General features: G+C 43.8%; 1 protein-coding gene and 1 long non-coding RNA gene across 6 annotated transcripts in view; one reads left to right on the top strand and one right to left on the bottom strand.

The window, feature by feature from the left end:
• Nucleotides 1–11873, top strand: part of RREB1 (ras responsive element binding protein 1) — a 122058-nt gene extending 110185 nt beyond the window's left edge. For 4 of the 5 annotated variants that reach the window (XM_083867679.1, XM_083867681.1, XM_083867680.1 and 1 more), the window contains 2 exons: nt 5470–6213; nt 8323–11873. In XM_083867679.1, the coding sequence (XP_083723805.1) occupies nt 5470–6213; nt 8323–8828 (1250 nt within the window). In that variant the 3' untranslated portion in view covers nt 8829–11873. The remainder of the gene's footprint in view (nt 1–5469; nt 6214–8322) is intronic. The other variant, XM_083867683.1, reaches the window with a different exon arrangement.
• LOC310912838 lies at nt 11099–13564 on the bottom strand. The gene is made up of 2 exons (XR_014590727.1): nt 13102–13564; nt 11099–12777 (listed from the first exon to the last, which is right to left on the bottom strand). It is a non-coding gene; the product is annotated as an uncharacterized lncRNA (long non-coding RNA).
• Between the last annotated feature and the right edge of the window lie 295 nt (nt 13565–13859).

The raw sequence follows: 13859 nt of genomic DNA, 5'->3' as shown, positions 1-13859 counted from the left end.
ATGTGGAGCAGCTTAATGAATTGCCCACTTTCATCACGTTAAAGCAGCCCTGCCTTTGTCTCCTTAGGGCTGTCTGAATGCTCCCTTCTTGCAACAAAATACAGTTGACAGAGATCTGGGATAGGAATGGGGTAAGGGATTATCTCTTACATAACAGAGAAAGAGAACTTACTAAAGAAAGATCCCTTTCGTAAAGAGACTTGCCCCTAATGTGAGAGGGTCAAGCACAACTGCTCTGTGTTAACTAGACAAATATTTACAAAGTATATTGAACAGTGAATTTTCTGATTAGCATTTAGCAGAATTCATCTTTGCTCTAGATATCTGCCACACTGTGATCCCTCCAGAAATCACGTGAGCTCTGGGTATAGTGGGGGACTTTTTCCAAACCATTCTAGCTGTCTGTACCTCTGAACTACATTTGTGGGTATTTTTTAGAGGACAAAGGGCTTGACATCGTGTTTTCAGTGTCAGGCAAAGTTTAACAGCTGCTCTAGAGCCAGAGCTCAGGGTAAAGCAAGAGTTATTTGCTGCTGGCATTGGCCTGAGTGCTAAGAGCTGTTGTATGAAAACACTGAGGAGCTGGTGTATAGCCTGCTGCCTGTAAAGTCAGCTCTACATCAAAGTGCCTTTGTGCTGAATGGTGCAATCCATCATAAGCTCAAAGTGTGAATTTTGTGCCTGCTCCTCTCAGTGCAGATTCCCCCCCATGATAGATGCAATCAGAGCCAGTCCTGAAAACTTTTCTTCATGACTTCAGCTGCTCTGTTGAAGGTACTGGGGAATCATACTGTGTGTTAAAGACAGAAAGTGGTTTTTTCCCAGAATTGTTTGTTTCTTTTTCACCAGATACATTCAGTTCCATTTACTGTAAATAGTCCTTTTCTAGCTTGAATATTTTCATTTCACAAGGCATGGAGATGCAACTAAAGCTCTCTCAACTGTGTGGGCTGATTAAATATTTGAGTGTTTGCAGGTGATGTAATAAAGGTGGATGAATTTTATTATTTAGAATGTTTACAATAAAAAATAGAAAAAGATAACACCTCCAAAATTTTCAAGTTGACTCTGCAGGTTTAAAAGATGTTCTCCAGTTCATGGGTAAAAGTAGAAGCAGCATTCTGTATGTGGGTCCAAAAAATCCCAAATTTACTAGAACTGCTACCACCTAGTGGTGGTTACCTCTATTGTAAAATATAAAACAAGCTGGGGTTATTTCAGTTAATGTAAGGAAAATAGTAAGTCAACAGCTCATTTGACTGATAATGCCAACTGCTTGTACCATATCCATTTCCAGTGGTCTGTTTGCTCCAATTTTGAGGATTATTTATGTGATGGGTTTTCTAACTCCTCTCTTGGGATGTTAGGAATGCTTGTCAATAAACACTTGCTTTAGCACCAAAATGCTTTTTATTACATCCTATTTTATTTACTAATTTCATAGCATCTCAAGCTCTACTCTCTATTCCACCATAATTCCAGGAAAAAATAAAACCATGTGTAAAAAGAATCAAGCCAGCAAGCTCCCCACCTGGATCTGTATCCGCTCTTTCATCTGAAATTTTTCACATTCTGTGTCCCTCTTCATAATTTGATTTGCATATGTAGGAAAGCAGTTCCGTCCTCTTTCTCTTTCTTACCACCAATAAAAGATGAAGTGGATTCTTCTGACTGAGCTGATCAAAGACTGCAATTTGATTTGTAAATAGACTTCAGCAAAACAGTCTCTTCTTTCCACAGTTGGAAGGAAAAATTATTTTGGCTACATCTATAGAGTGGTTTCTTTCATGCAAACAGAAAAATTTTTGGATTCTCAGATGGAGTCCTTGAGGTTTAGCTTATGAATACATCTCATGAGAAGTTCTTTTTTTCCCAGGAGCTGATGAGGCAGCAGCTAAGTTACCTGGGTTTTTTGTGTCGCCTTTTTCCCTATATCCTTACCTCCATGGTCTTCTCCTCTTTCTCCCTGATCCTACAGATCTTTTTTGATCCTAGTGTCAGAATTGAGATCTTCAGATAGTGTCACTTTCTTCTCTTCATTTTGGGGGAGTGACACACTCTGGTTGCACATGACAAGGTAACATACTCTGCTCCCATGGTTGCTGAAGAAGTGGCAGTGGGTGGGAGCCTTGACAAGTGGATTTCTCCACTCTTGTCCTCTTGATTCACCAAGTGTAAATTCTGTGGCATAGCAAATGGACCGGAAAGCATTTTACAGCCTTAGTAAGTGAAAGATGGGAAAGGGGCAAAAGAAACAGCAGGCCTTTCCTGTGCATCCTGTTTCTTTCACTGCCTGGAATCGAGTGACTGCTCTGCAACATAAATCAGCCAAATTCTGGAAATGGAATTACCCATTTGAGAGGAGCTCAGTCTTGTTGGAGGGATGTTTGCCCAGATTTGAAAGCTCAGTCCAAATCCTCCTCCTGGTATAAGATACAAGCCTGCTGGAGCTGTGTGGCTAGCAGGATTTCTGTTGCTGCAAGGGGCTTGTAAGTAGGAAGAAAACAGTAGTGCAGGCCAGGCCTAACTTCTGCTGGAGTGGATGAAACAGTTGCCAGTGCAAGACTACCTTTGCAGCCATCCTTTGCACTGCAGAAGTCGCACACTGGGCCTGGAACAATTTTCTTCACAACCATTGGGATTACCACGCACCTTCACAGCTCCCCTGCTGCTATTCTAGTTAATCAGAAGCAGAGATGAGCTGATTCTCACCTATCCCCAAATAACCAGGATTTGTGCAAAGCAGCTCACTTTTTTCATCAGCTGCAGAACCAACTGCACAGGTTTGAGATAACCACAGAGCATGTCAGCTGGTCAGGAACTGCTGCTTTATGTGAAGTACATGCATGAAGTTTCCTAAGGGGCAAGTTTCCTCCTCAGCAAGGAAAAAGGCAGGTCTGGTTTGTGCAGGTGAGGAGGAAGAGCACTATCCCAAGCACATACACATGTCAGCATATCCCTGGCTATGTCACTGCCTGAGTTTTGAATGTTCCTTCAGAGTACTGGGCCCAGAGGAGTTTCAGAAGAGAAGGCCTGTGTACATTCGTGTTCCCAGGGTCTAGAGTGGGCTTTGCCCTTTCTGAAGGCACATAGTTTAAATTTGAGAGCTTGTTTCTCTTGATATTGACCTCATCTGTTTGCCTGTGCCAGGACATCACTTACCTGTGGACCACCTATCCCTTGAAGTGTTTTCTCTTGTGCACCAGAAAATGTAGTTGCAGGCCATGCATGCAAGAACAGAAAAACAGCTGGGAAGAGGCCCAGGGCACAGAGGAGAGGAACGAAGGAGATAGAGTTCAAGTACAATTCCCTGAAGAATGAGTATACTGTCAGAAAAACAATATATTTTTCGAAATACTAGAAGCAGAAGAAGAAAAAGTTACGGAAGAATTGGAAAATCATGAATGATATATGACATTGAATGTCAAAGTTGGGACTTGTGTATTGAGAATTTAAAGACATACTGGTTTTGGCTTGCTCTTACCTTGAGTGCCACCCTTGGATATTCTCCTCACTCACTTTGCTTCTGATGTTTCACGTTGAGAAAACAGGAATAAAGTCCCTCTGCATCCACTGTTTGATGTTTGGTCAATAAAGAGTTACGGAGCATCTCTCTGGGTACAATTAAGGGGAGCTTTTTCCCATCTTGGTTTCCTTGTGCTCTTCACTCATCTCCATCCTAACAGAGCTCACATGGTTTCCTGCCCCTCTCCCTAATGAACCCCCTCTGTGCTGTGCTGGCAGCCTTTCTTTGGCCTAACACACATCCCATCAGGGGAGCATTTCCTGACCTCGAAGGGGAGGAGACAGGGCAGCCCACATCTGCTTTCAGACATCCCCATCCTCATATTCTGTAGCCTTGCACACAGATTAGGGCTTGCTTGCTTGCTTGCGTGTTTTAACGGGCAGATAATTAGATGAGCAATGAACTTTGTGTAATCCACTGTCTGTGAAACAGATCTGTTTTGATTAAAAGGTGAGATTACTTTTTGTGGTGGGTCACTTCTCCCCATTAAACTCCCCCAAGAAAACGTGTATCGTGAATTGTGCACTATTAAGTGATCATTTGCTATCACCAGAAACGCTGCTACACTTTGACATTTGTTTAATGGCCATTTGTTATCACTAGTGAGAGGAGATGGGGCCAGTGCAAATCATGTTGCAAGACTACATTCAAACTAGTAAGTGCCCGAGAACCGTCTTCTTATCTTCTGTTTTTACTCCTTGCTTAGGAAAAAAAAGCCTGTAATAGCAAAACTAGGCAGTTTGGAGACAAGCACATGTTGTACTGTGTCAAACAGAGAACTTGCACTGCTCTTCTAGAGTTTCTAAATCCCTGTAGTTACTCAGCAGCTATCGTTCTTGCAGATGAATGTTGAAATGCTGGGTGGGTTGTGGGCTCCCTTTGCTGCTTGCTGTCAGTAAGAAGGAGGCGGGGTGGAGGACTTAAAGGAAGGTTTCGGCTTTCAGAAAGCACGACTTGCGAAGTTTGTGTCCTGGAACAATTCCTGGGAGGTGGCACTGGGCATGCAGTTTCATGCTGTGCATCAGCAGCAGCTTTGGCCTCCAGAGCCAGACCAGCTTATTTCCTATTTACAAATACACTATTTGTGTAAAGCTTGGAAGCAGTACAGCTCCAGCCTTCTGTTCTCCTTAAGCACCTTACCTGTTTCAGTTTTTTGGACCTTTTACATCTTCAGCAACATTAACACTGCACACAGGTGAGTAGGCAAAGGACACCTTTAAGGACCACATCTTAGGTAATTTTTTTCTTCATGTGGGTTAACCGTGAAACAGCAAGGCCTGTTACTGTCCCTCGGCTTTATGTTTTGATTCCAAGTGGCATATCAGAGACTCAGGTGTGGACAAACTTCCACATCTTCCACTTTTTATGGTGTATACCAAACTTTTTAAGTGAACTTTTGTGTTACTGTCTGCACTAACTAGTCACATATAGTTGTATCAGGTGGTTGCATGAGGCCTTTCCGTTTCCTTGGAAAAACATTTCCTGCTACACAAAAATTAGTTTGTTAAATAAGTGGGTTGTATATTATTTCAATCCGTGTTCATGTTTTTTTATACACAAGTTTATTAGTAATACATCCACGTGTCTCTGGAATGGTGTATTTGTGATAGTGACCTCACCTCTTCTTTGGTGTCTCAACATGTTGCGGTCTCTGGTTAAAAGTGATTATATAAAAAAATTATTTCAAGAAGCTGCTGAGATAGTGAGTCTGTTTGGGAAAAAAAGGCATTTTGTGAAACAGTTTGTATCATCTCATTAATTGGGTTCTGTGGTGTTTTGATCTCTTCAGCCGTAAGTTACTGGCCTAGGTCACAGACAGGAGAAACAGATGTTGGGATGCTTGACCAGAAGCAATGCTCCTGGGTCCATGTGCAGGCTCACTGCTGGTAGTTGGGAATCTTCAGGGAGCATCCCATTGAAAGTTTCTCTCTGTTTCCTTGCAGAGAGCCAGGCAGATGCAGAGACACTAGCTACAGGAAACAAAGCCTTGAACCTGAGCTACGGCGAGAAGGAGCAGTCAGAGGAAAAGACAGAGCTACCAGAGAGTGAGCGCGGCCCCAAGGAGGAGCAGAAGGCTGACTCCCTTCTGGCAGAAGAGGATGCTGAAGAAAAAGTGGATGGATATGAAGAGGGCCCTGAGGAAGATTCTGTAAGTAACAAAAGTCTTGACCTCAATTTTGCCAGCAAATTAATGGACTTCAAGCTGGCAGAGAGTGACCAGTGTGCAGGCAGCAGTTCTCAGACTGAAAGGAAACATGCCTGTGACATTTGTGGCAAAACCTTCAAGTTTGCTGGCACTCTTAGCCGTCACAAAAAGGCCCACATTCGTGAGGACAGAAAGGATGAAAGGAGCAGTGAGGATGAAAGCAAAAGCATTCAGGATGATGCAGGAGCTCCCTCGATGCAGGACTCTGGTCTTGAGCAGGAAGAGTCTCCGTTGGACTTGAAGGTAGTGGAGTCTCCTGTGGACTTTGAGGCAACAGGAAAGGAGAATGAAGAGAGCGAAAGCATCTCTGAGGGGGAAGGCACAGACAGAAAGTCCACTGAGAAGAGCAGTGATGACAAACCAAAGACTGATGGGGCTAAGAGTACTGCAAAAGCAGACAAAAGAAAGAAAGTCTGTACTGTGTGCAACAAGCGTTTCTGGTCTCTGCAAGATCTGACGCGACATATGCGGTCTCACACAGGTAAGAAGAGGCTTGAGGGCAGAACAGACCATGAGGTGTCCCACCAGACTGAGGTATCTGCTCTGGAGGTGCACGATGGCTGCTGGCACTTGAGGTTGGAGACACTGCTTTTAGTCCTAAAGGTATCTGCAAGGTGTCTTCTCTGCCCCAATCCCCCATGCTGTATACAAAGCCTGTGGGGGCAGCAAGAATTGCAGCCACTGCCTTATTTTCAACTCCCAAACTCTTTTTCCCCATGACAGCTTGCAGAGTTCAGAGTGAGGGCAAGTGTGGAGATCCCTGAGCAGCTTCTGACTCTCTTCTTACCATGTGTGTGTGGCTTTAGTACTTCTTCCCACTATTTTGACCAGCAGTGGAGAAACTGTCAGGGTATCATGAGATTTCACCTCTGAATGAAAGTTTAGAGAGAGAAAGAGAAAGAGTCTGGTTTTGTCTGATGATGTGAGCTTAATCTGGGTGACATGCTGGTGATGTGTAACCTACTGCTTGGGTGGAAGGCAGAGATCCAGTGGGCAGTTGGGCAGGAAAGGTGGAACACAGGTAGTGAAACACCCAGTGACTTGACTGGGCAGTGGGATTGCTTTATGTGATAGGCAGATTGCATCAGTGCCTTGCAAATGAGATGAAGCCATGAACCGGCTCAAAGGTGAATTAATCATTCATCCTTATTAATTATGTATTTTACCTGCAAACAAGCTGCTCTGACATGGGAAAACCAGTGCATTTTGACATTTTGTGTCTTTTGAAGGTTCTCTCTGCTGAAGACAAGATCTTTGCCATTAACAAAACATTTGTGCTGTAATTGACAGTGACACCAAAGAGTAATGCCTGAACTAGACTTCAGCCCTTCTAAATAAAAAATATTCACCTATTGAGAGCAAAACTGACCTGTTTTCTTCTGCCATTGAGCCACAAGTGAAACGAGACAGGTCCCATTCTAATGCCTATTTTCATACGAGTGCAGAAACTTCAGGGAAATGCTGATATCTAAAGTCCTGAGCTTTACCCCCAAACAATGTGTGCCCATGGACATTTCCATACTCTCTGTTTTGTTTTCATTGCATGTTGGTTTATTGTGGGCTTTATCAGTATGTTTTTTTTCCTGTTTGTTTCTCTTTCTTATTTGGCACTTGAAGGATGTTATAACATAGACTAGGTCTGGAATAGGAACCTGGCACAGTGCTTTCTTCAAATTCATAAATGTAACTATGATCTACCCCTACTGTCAGAACAATCCATTTTCAGCAGAGGATTTTGCACCAGTGCTGTGGGTTGACTCTTCTCCTTGTCTTCTTTCCACTTGTTCAGCTGTACTGACAAAATACTGTCAGGTTGCACATTGCTTATACTTCAGTTTTAACGTGTGAAGTTTTTTAAGATACCTGTAAGGTTTGGAGTTAGTTTACTCAGAAGAGGAACATGTGGAACACACTGAAGTATGCAAGAATCCTCTGCCCGCCTACCACGTGTCTCATTCTGATGTTCATTGGCACAAGACGGTGTCTTGAAGGAATTGCAGCGCTGAAAAGTCTCTAAGAGGCACAGTTGGAAAGGGAGGATAGGCTGGGGTGGAACTTTTGGTTCTTCAGGGCAGACAGCACCTTGGGGCAGTGTGCATGGTTTGTGTTTTGGGAGAATTTTATTTGTGGAGCTTTGTTTTCCAGTGAGTTCCTGCTTAGGAAAATATTCTCTCCATATGTGTCTGGGGCTGACCTGCAGCAGAGAGCCCACATGGTGGGCTGGTTTCATAAAGGCTTTCAAGTTCCAGAGATCGACTGTAAACTTCTTCCAGAAAAGTTGCTGACTAAATTAGGCAGGATGCTAGTGAGCACCTGGTGCTTACAGTCTTCCTCCCTCCTTAGTGCAGGGCCTTGCCAAAAGCTTGTAGACACTTAAGTTTTGATGCTCCGTTTGTGCTGTAGGCACAACTGTATTCCTGCTTGCAGTCCATCAGCTAGTTTGCTAGTACAGAAGTAAAAAATCTGCATAAATGTGATGTTTGATGTAGGTACTGAATTTCCAAAGCACAGAGTATTTTATGCTGCTTGAAACAAGAGGGAGGCATGTGTATGACCTCACAGCTGACTTTGTGTTGTAATTCTCTTCCAGGTGAGAGACCTTACAAGTGTCAAACCTGCGAGCGGACCTTCACTCTGAAGCACAGCCTGGTCCGTCACCAGCGCATCCACCAGAAAGTCAAAACTGGCCGAAACCACGGGAAGGAGAGCGACAAGGAGGAGACGCAGTCGAGGTGTGGAGAAGACAGTGAGAACGAGTCCAGCCACAGCGGCGCCAACCCCATCTCCAAAAGCGAGTGCGACTCCGCGGGGGGCGTCAGTAGCCATTCGTCCCTGGCGGGGAGCCGGAACGAGCCCCTGGCCGGCGTGGGCCTGGACTCCCCCTGCGGAGAGGAGAGGAGCGGCGCCTGCCTGGCCGAGCCTACCAAGAGCGCGCAGAAACAGATGGCAAAAGACCAGGAACTGCGGGGCAGCTCCGAGCACGAGGGGCCTTCAGGCTTCATCCATGACTTGCTGGAGATGCACAACGCGCCGTCTCCCATGAATCACATCCTGGCCTCTGCAGACAGCGCGCCTCAGCTCTTGGGGGTGGAATGACTTGCTAGGAGGTTGGACCCGTCTCAGCAGGCAAACTGAAGCCAGCAGAGGAAGGTTTCTGGAGTCTGGTTTTGGAAGAGCGACCTTACAGCTACGGGGAGAGAATGGCAGACTGGACGCGGTGCCATATGCCTTTCAGTATAATAATGCAAGAGACTACAGTATATACTGATTTGAGTGCCTTACTACTTTATTAGATCTTTTGGTATTATAGATTTTTTCAAAAATGATTTTAATATTTTAAAGAATTATTTGGAGAGGACCCTTTTTCATTTAAGCATTAATGTTACCTTTTGTACTGGTGTGCGTGAGCTTGTTCTTGTATATCTGTGATAGTCGCTGTGTTTGTTCTCTGAGCTGGAAATGGGGCAGTGGGGTGGGAGGCCCTTGGATACCATAGCCAATAACTGGAAGAAAAATGATGTGAATTTCATATGAAATAGTCAGAGGAGATGCAGAGGAGACGTTGATTTATTTTTTTCTCAGTAGATGTTCTTGCATTTGCCACATGGTGGAGCATTAAGCCTGTTCCAGGCGTGAACAACGTGGCAGTTGAAGGTGTTCAAAGTGGTTCAAGCCAAAAGCAGGGAACACAAATGAATTTCAACCTCATACTTGTTTCCACCTTTTCAGCATTAGAAGTGGTCTTCTAAATCCTAGGGGTTTTTTCTGGCCGTCACGGACTGAGCGTGGATACAGAGAAGAGTTACATAGCAACGTAACCTATGGAAATTATGCACCCGCTGTTACATATGTTTGATTTGCTTCAGTATATTATTATTATTATTATTTTATTATTATTTTATAAATCCATCAGTTTGCTTGTCTCTGCAGTCAGCAGAAGCCAATGGGCAATATTTGCCCACGGAGATGCATAGCGCAGCTTGGATCCCGTCTCAGAGTGTTCTTGACTCATCGCTTTCACCAGCTCCTCCTCCTCCTGTTGTTGCAGCTCTTCTACTGTACTTTACATGAACCCCTTCCTCCGACCGACCGGAGCGTCCCGCGGAGGGCAGCGAGGCATCGTCCCCGCGGCGGGGGCACATCCATCCCCCTCGGCTGGGCGCCAGTGGGTGTGGGTGCCGCAGCCCCGGGTGCGTGAGAGGTGCCACAAGTGCCACCACCACCTCGCTGCCACCACCCCGGTGACAGCCCGCGTCACTCACAGAGCAAAATGATCCCATCTTCCAGTGGAAAGCAAGAGAGAAATGCGAGCCTTTACCCTCGTCTTGCTTCTGTCGTGTTCTAAGAGCAAGAAAATACTACTGGTAATGAAACTACAGATATGCGACATGTTAAAAATAAAGAAAATAAATTTAAAACAAAACAAAAAAGCAACAAAAAAATAATAAAATACAAAACAAAAAAAAAAAAAAAAGAAAGAAATTCTTCCTGAGATTTTGGGGTTGATGCTTGAAGACTTGAGGTGTGTGTCTAAATTTCATATCAGTAATTTAACCCCTTTAATGCTGGCAGCTGGAATTTCTCCGTATGGCTCCTGTTGCCGGCAACAGGTGACGCTCCAGCCACCAATATTGAAGGGGTTAAACGAAATGTATCCTACTGTAGCTGCGCATTTTTAGGAGTGCCCAGCATTTTTGTTGTCCTTGTCGTTGTCGTTATTGTTGTTTGTTAATTGTCCTTCAGTCATGACCTCTGGGACAGACAGAGCCATAATAGCATTGCCGGAGCCTCACTGTGCTATTCCACCACTGCAGCCCCCAGCCCAGCCCGCACTGTGACCCTCCCTCCTTCCCACCGCAGAATCGCTTTTCCTGCTCTCACCAGACATGGAGGAAGTGGGCGTTGGACCCAGTCTATATTATATAATATATATATCTATATATATCTATATATTAAAAATTCTCGGAAAAATTTCTGGAGACTGAAATCTCACTGTCCAGAATTCAAAGGAAGAGAAACGTTCTTGAGTAATATTCTTGCAAATAGAGTGAGAAAAAATGGTTGAGGTATATGTGATTTTTATTTTTTTGTGTTTTGTTGTTTTTTTTTTTTAATTTTTAAATAGGGATGTTTGAACCAGTTCAGAAACAAAGCTAACGCCAGATATAGATAAATCAATCACAACCAATGATTCATTTGAAACTCTACCCAGGTGCATTCTACTTAATTAAAACCAGTTCACACATCCCTTAAATTGTTATTACTATTATAATTATAATAATAATTATTATTATTATTTGGGGTATTTTTTGGTTTTTGTAATTTTTTTTGTTTGTTTATTTTGGGGTTGTTGTTTTGTTTTGGGGTTTTGTTGGTTGTTTTTTTTTTTGCAGCTCTCCACACTAAACTGCGCAATACTGTGGGGGAGAAGCCATTACTAAACTATATGCTGCAGAACAATGTAGCAAATAATTAATTCCCAGCAGCCTGCCGGGACATCTGCTAGCAATAATCACTATTGATTTAAAGCTTTATTTAGCCTTTATCTATATCCTAGTAGAGTATAAGGTCTTGCCACATTTTATTGACATTTTTATTAGTTGAGTTTGACTGAGAACTGTTGCTGTTGTTGGGGTTTTTTTTGTTTCCCTTCCTCCCCCAATATTAAACTGTGAAATTTATAATGTGTTTAAACTATGGGTGAATCTTAGGCTTTAGTTTGCATGTTCAGCTAATTTGTCTCTATACGATTTTCGTTTGAATCTTTTTATTTTTTTTCCTCTCTCAGGGCTTTTACAAAAAACAAAAAAACAAAAAGAAAACAAAAAGAAAACAAAAAAAAGATCTTCTAAAATTCTTTTGCCTGAGTTGCAATGGACTTAACATGGAGATAATTCAATCACTACATTAAGCACTTGACTGTGAAAGCGCAAAAAAAAATAAAGGAAAAAGAAAAAAAAAGAGAGAACCTTGTTTGAGGCTGTTGTGAAATAACTTTAGGGGGCTATGTGACAGTCTGATTCCATTTTCAGAATGATTCATCTTCTCTTTCCTCTCTGTGTGTCTCCTTTCTCTCTCTTCTCTCTCCACGAAGGAAGTTTAATCCTAGTGATTTCATCCCATGCAGGAAACAGTAATAAATGTGTAGAATTCATATTTTTCTAAAGGGAACTTAAACTGCTGCTACGAATTGTGTACAAGACTGGTTTATGCCACATGAACAGAGAATCACACATTGTTTTGGTACTTTTATTCCTCTTTTTTTTCAGTTGTACAGTACTTCCAAATTCAAAATAAAAAGTAAAACTTGTTCTGTATCAAACCATCTAAGCAATAAAATGTTATATTTAAAAATTATAGGTTATGAAATGGGCGTGGCTCTTCTTGTGGATTTTGGTGACTTGTTCTCAGACTTAGCTCTGCTGGAGGATGACGTGCAGGCAGGAGTTTATCTGTGCCAGTGGATCACTGTTTCTCTCCCTTGGGTTGATCTGAGTTTGAGCTGGAGATGATTGCAGCCCTCTGAAAACTCGTGTTCGTTTTGACCACTGTTTTCTGGTAGCCAGGCCCCTTTGAACCACTGCTTGTCTCCTGCTGCAGTTCCTCAAAGCAGCAACTGAAGACAGCAGAAAAGTGCTGATTTTCCTGCTGATAGGCAGGGTCAGGATTCTCCTTTTTTATTTAATGGTAGGCCCGTGGTCACATAAGTGAGCATCCTCCCAGCATGTCATGTACCAGTCACTTTTTTTAGAAATTAAGTAGGTTTCTACTGCCATAGTTTTCTTCTTGCATAAATGTTTATGGCCACAAACGCTTCAGGATGTATTCAAAAGCCACGTGCATGTGTCAAAAAGAGACAAATCCTTTGTTTTTGCTTGTCAGAGCTGCCTTAGCTGCATTTTATATGCCTTCCTATAAATAAAACACATTTCACAGGACAGTGAGCCAGAGAATCATCCGAGTTGTGTATCCAGCTTTGGAGGCCAGGGAATTGCAGTGAAGCTGAAGCATCCACATCTTCTAAGTCCTGCTGCGGTGGTGCTTTCTGGCAAAGAAGTGAACCAGGTTCAGAATGAGAGACAGACTTGGGAGGTGACCTGCTGCTGCTGCTTTCCTCCCTCAAGCCTCCTGTACCTTCCTAATGGAGGTCAAAATTCCTCAGAACACTGTCTGCTGAGGACCTTGGTCCCTCACCCCCAGAAAGGGACAGGTTAAAACAGAAGCCGTCAGCCAGCCAGCTCAGCCCCAAACCAAGGATATCTGATGAAGTGGGGCTCTGAAGGCTCTCTGGGTGAGCTCATGGGTTGGAAACATTATTTCTGAGGGAGGAAACCTGCAGAATATAATTTTCCCTCACACATCCACTGACCTGAATCGCCTCTCCTCTCGTGAGACTGATGGGAAGCTCGCATCCAAGTGGCCCAGGGACCTGTCAGGAGGTGTGAAATCAAATGGGATGAGTTCATGTGACTAGGAAGTGATGGTGACTAATAACTTATGAAACAGATTACTTAGCACTTGGTTCTTGGCCATGGAAGGGTATAATGGCTTTGCCCAGCCCTTTTCTCCTTCTACCTCAATTTGAAGTGACTATTGCTGAGTTGGGAATTCCTCTGCTCTTCCTGTGTTGGACAGGGTGACACCCTGCAGGCCAGCTGAACATCGCTCCTTGCTGGCATTTGTCTTTCCCTCTTCCTCCCTCCACTCCTTCCCATACTAAACAACCCATGGCAGCAATAGCTGGAGCTAGCCTGGAACACCAGGTTAGCAGAGAGATGGGGAGGTGGTGGTGGTGTCTCTGTGTGCCTCCTCCAACCTGCTGCTTCCTCACCTCATTCCCTAAAGCTTTTTTCCCACCTTGGCAAGGCTGAAGCTGAGCTTAATTCCTGACATGGACAGGGAGAGTGGCATAATCCCCTCTGTGAGGCACTGCTGCAGATCTCTCACAGCAGTGCTTCAGGCATGGAGGCCACATGCCTGCCCAGAGCAATAAAGTTTGGGGAAGACCCAAGTGCTCTGTCACCACAGATGCCTTGGCAGCGAGGGACACCAGGAAAGTGGGTTTTTTTTCTGAAGTGTGGAGTGTGAAGCTGTGGGGATGGGCAGGAGATAGCAGGGCTGGGTGAA

The sequence above is a fragment of the Zosterops lateralis genome, assembly GCF_965231275.1.
Source record: "Zosterops lateralis genome assembly, chromosome: 1".
In the NCBI taxonomy this organism is placed as follows: Eukaryota; Metazoa; Chordata; class Aves; order Passeriformes; family Zosteropidae; genus Zosterops; species Zosterops lateralis.
Note: the sequence above shows the minus strand (reverse complement) of the source record. Positions and strands in the feature narration are given on the sequence as shown.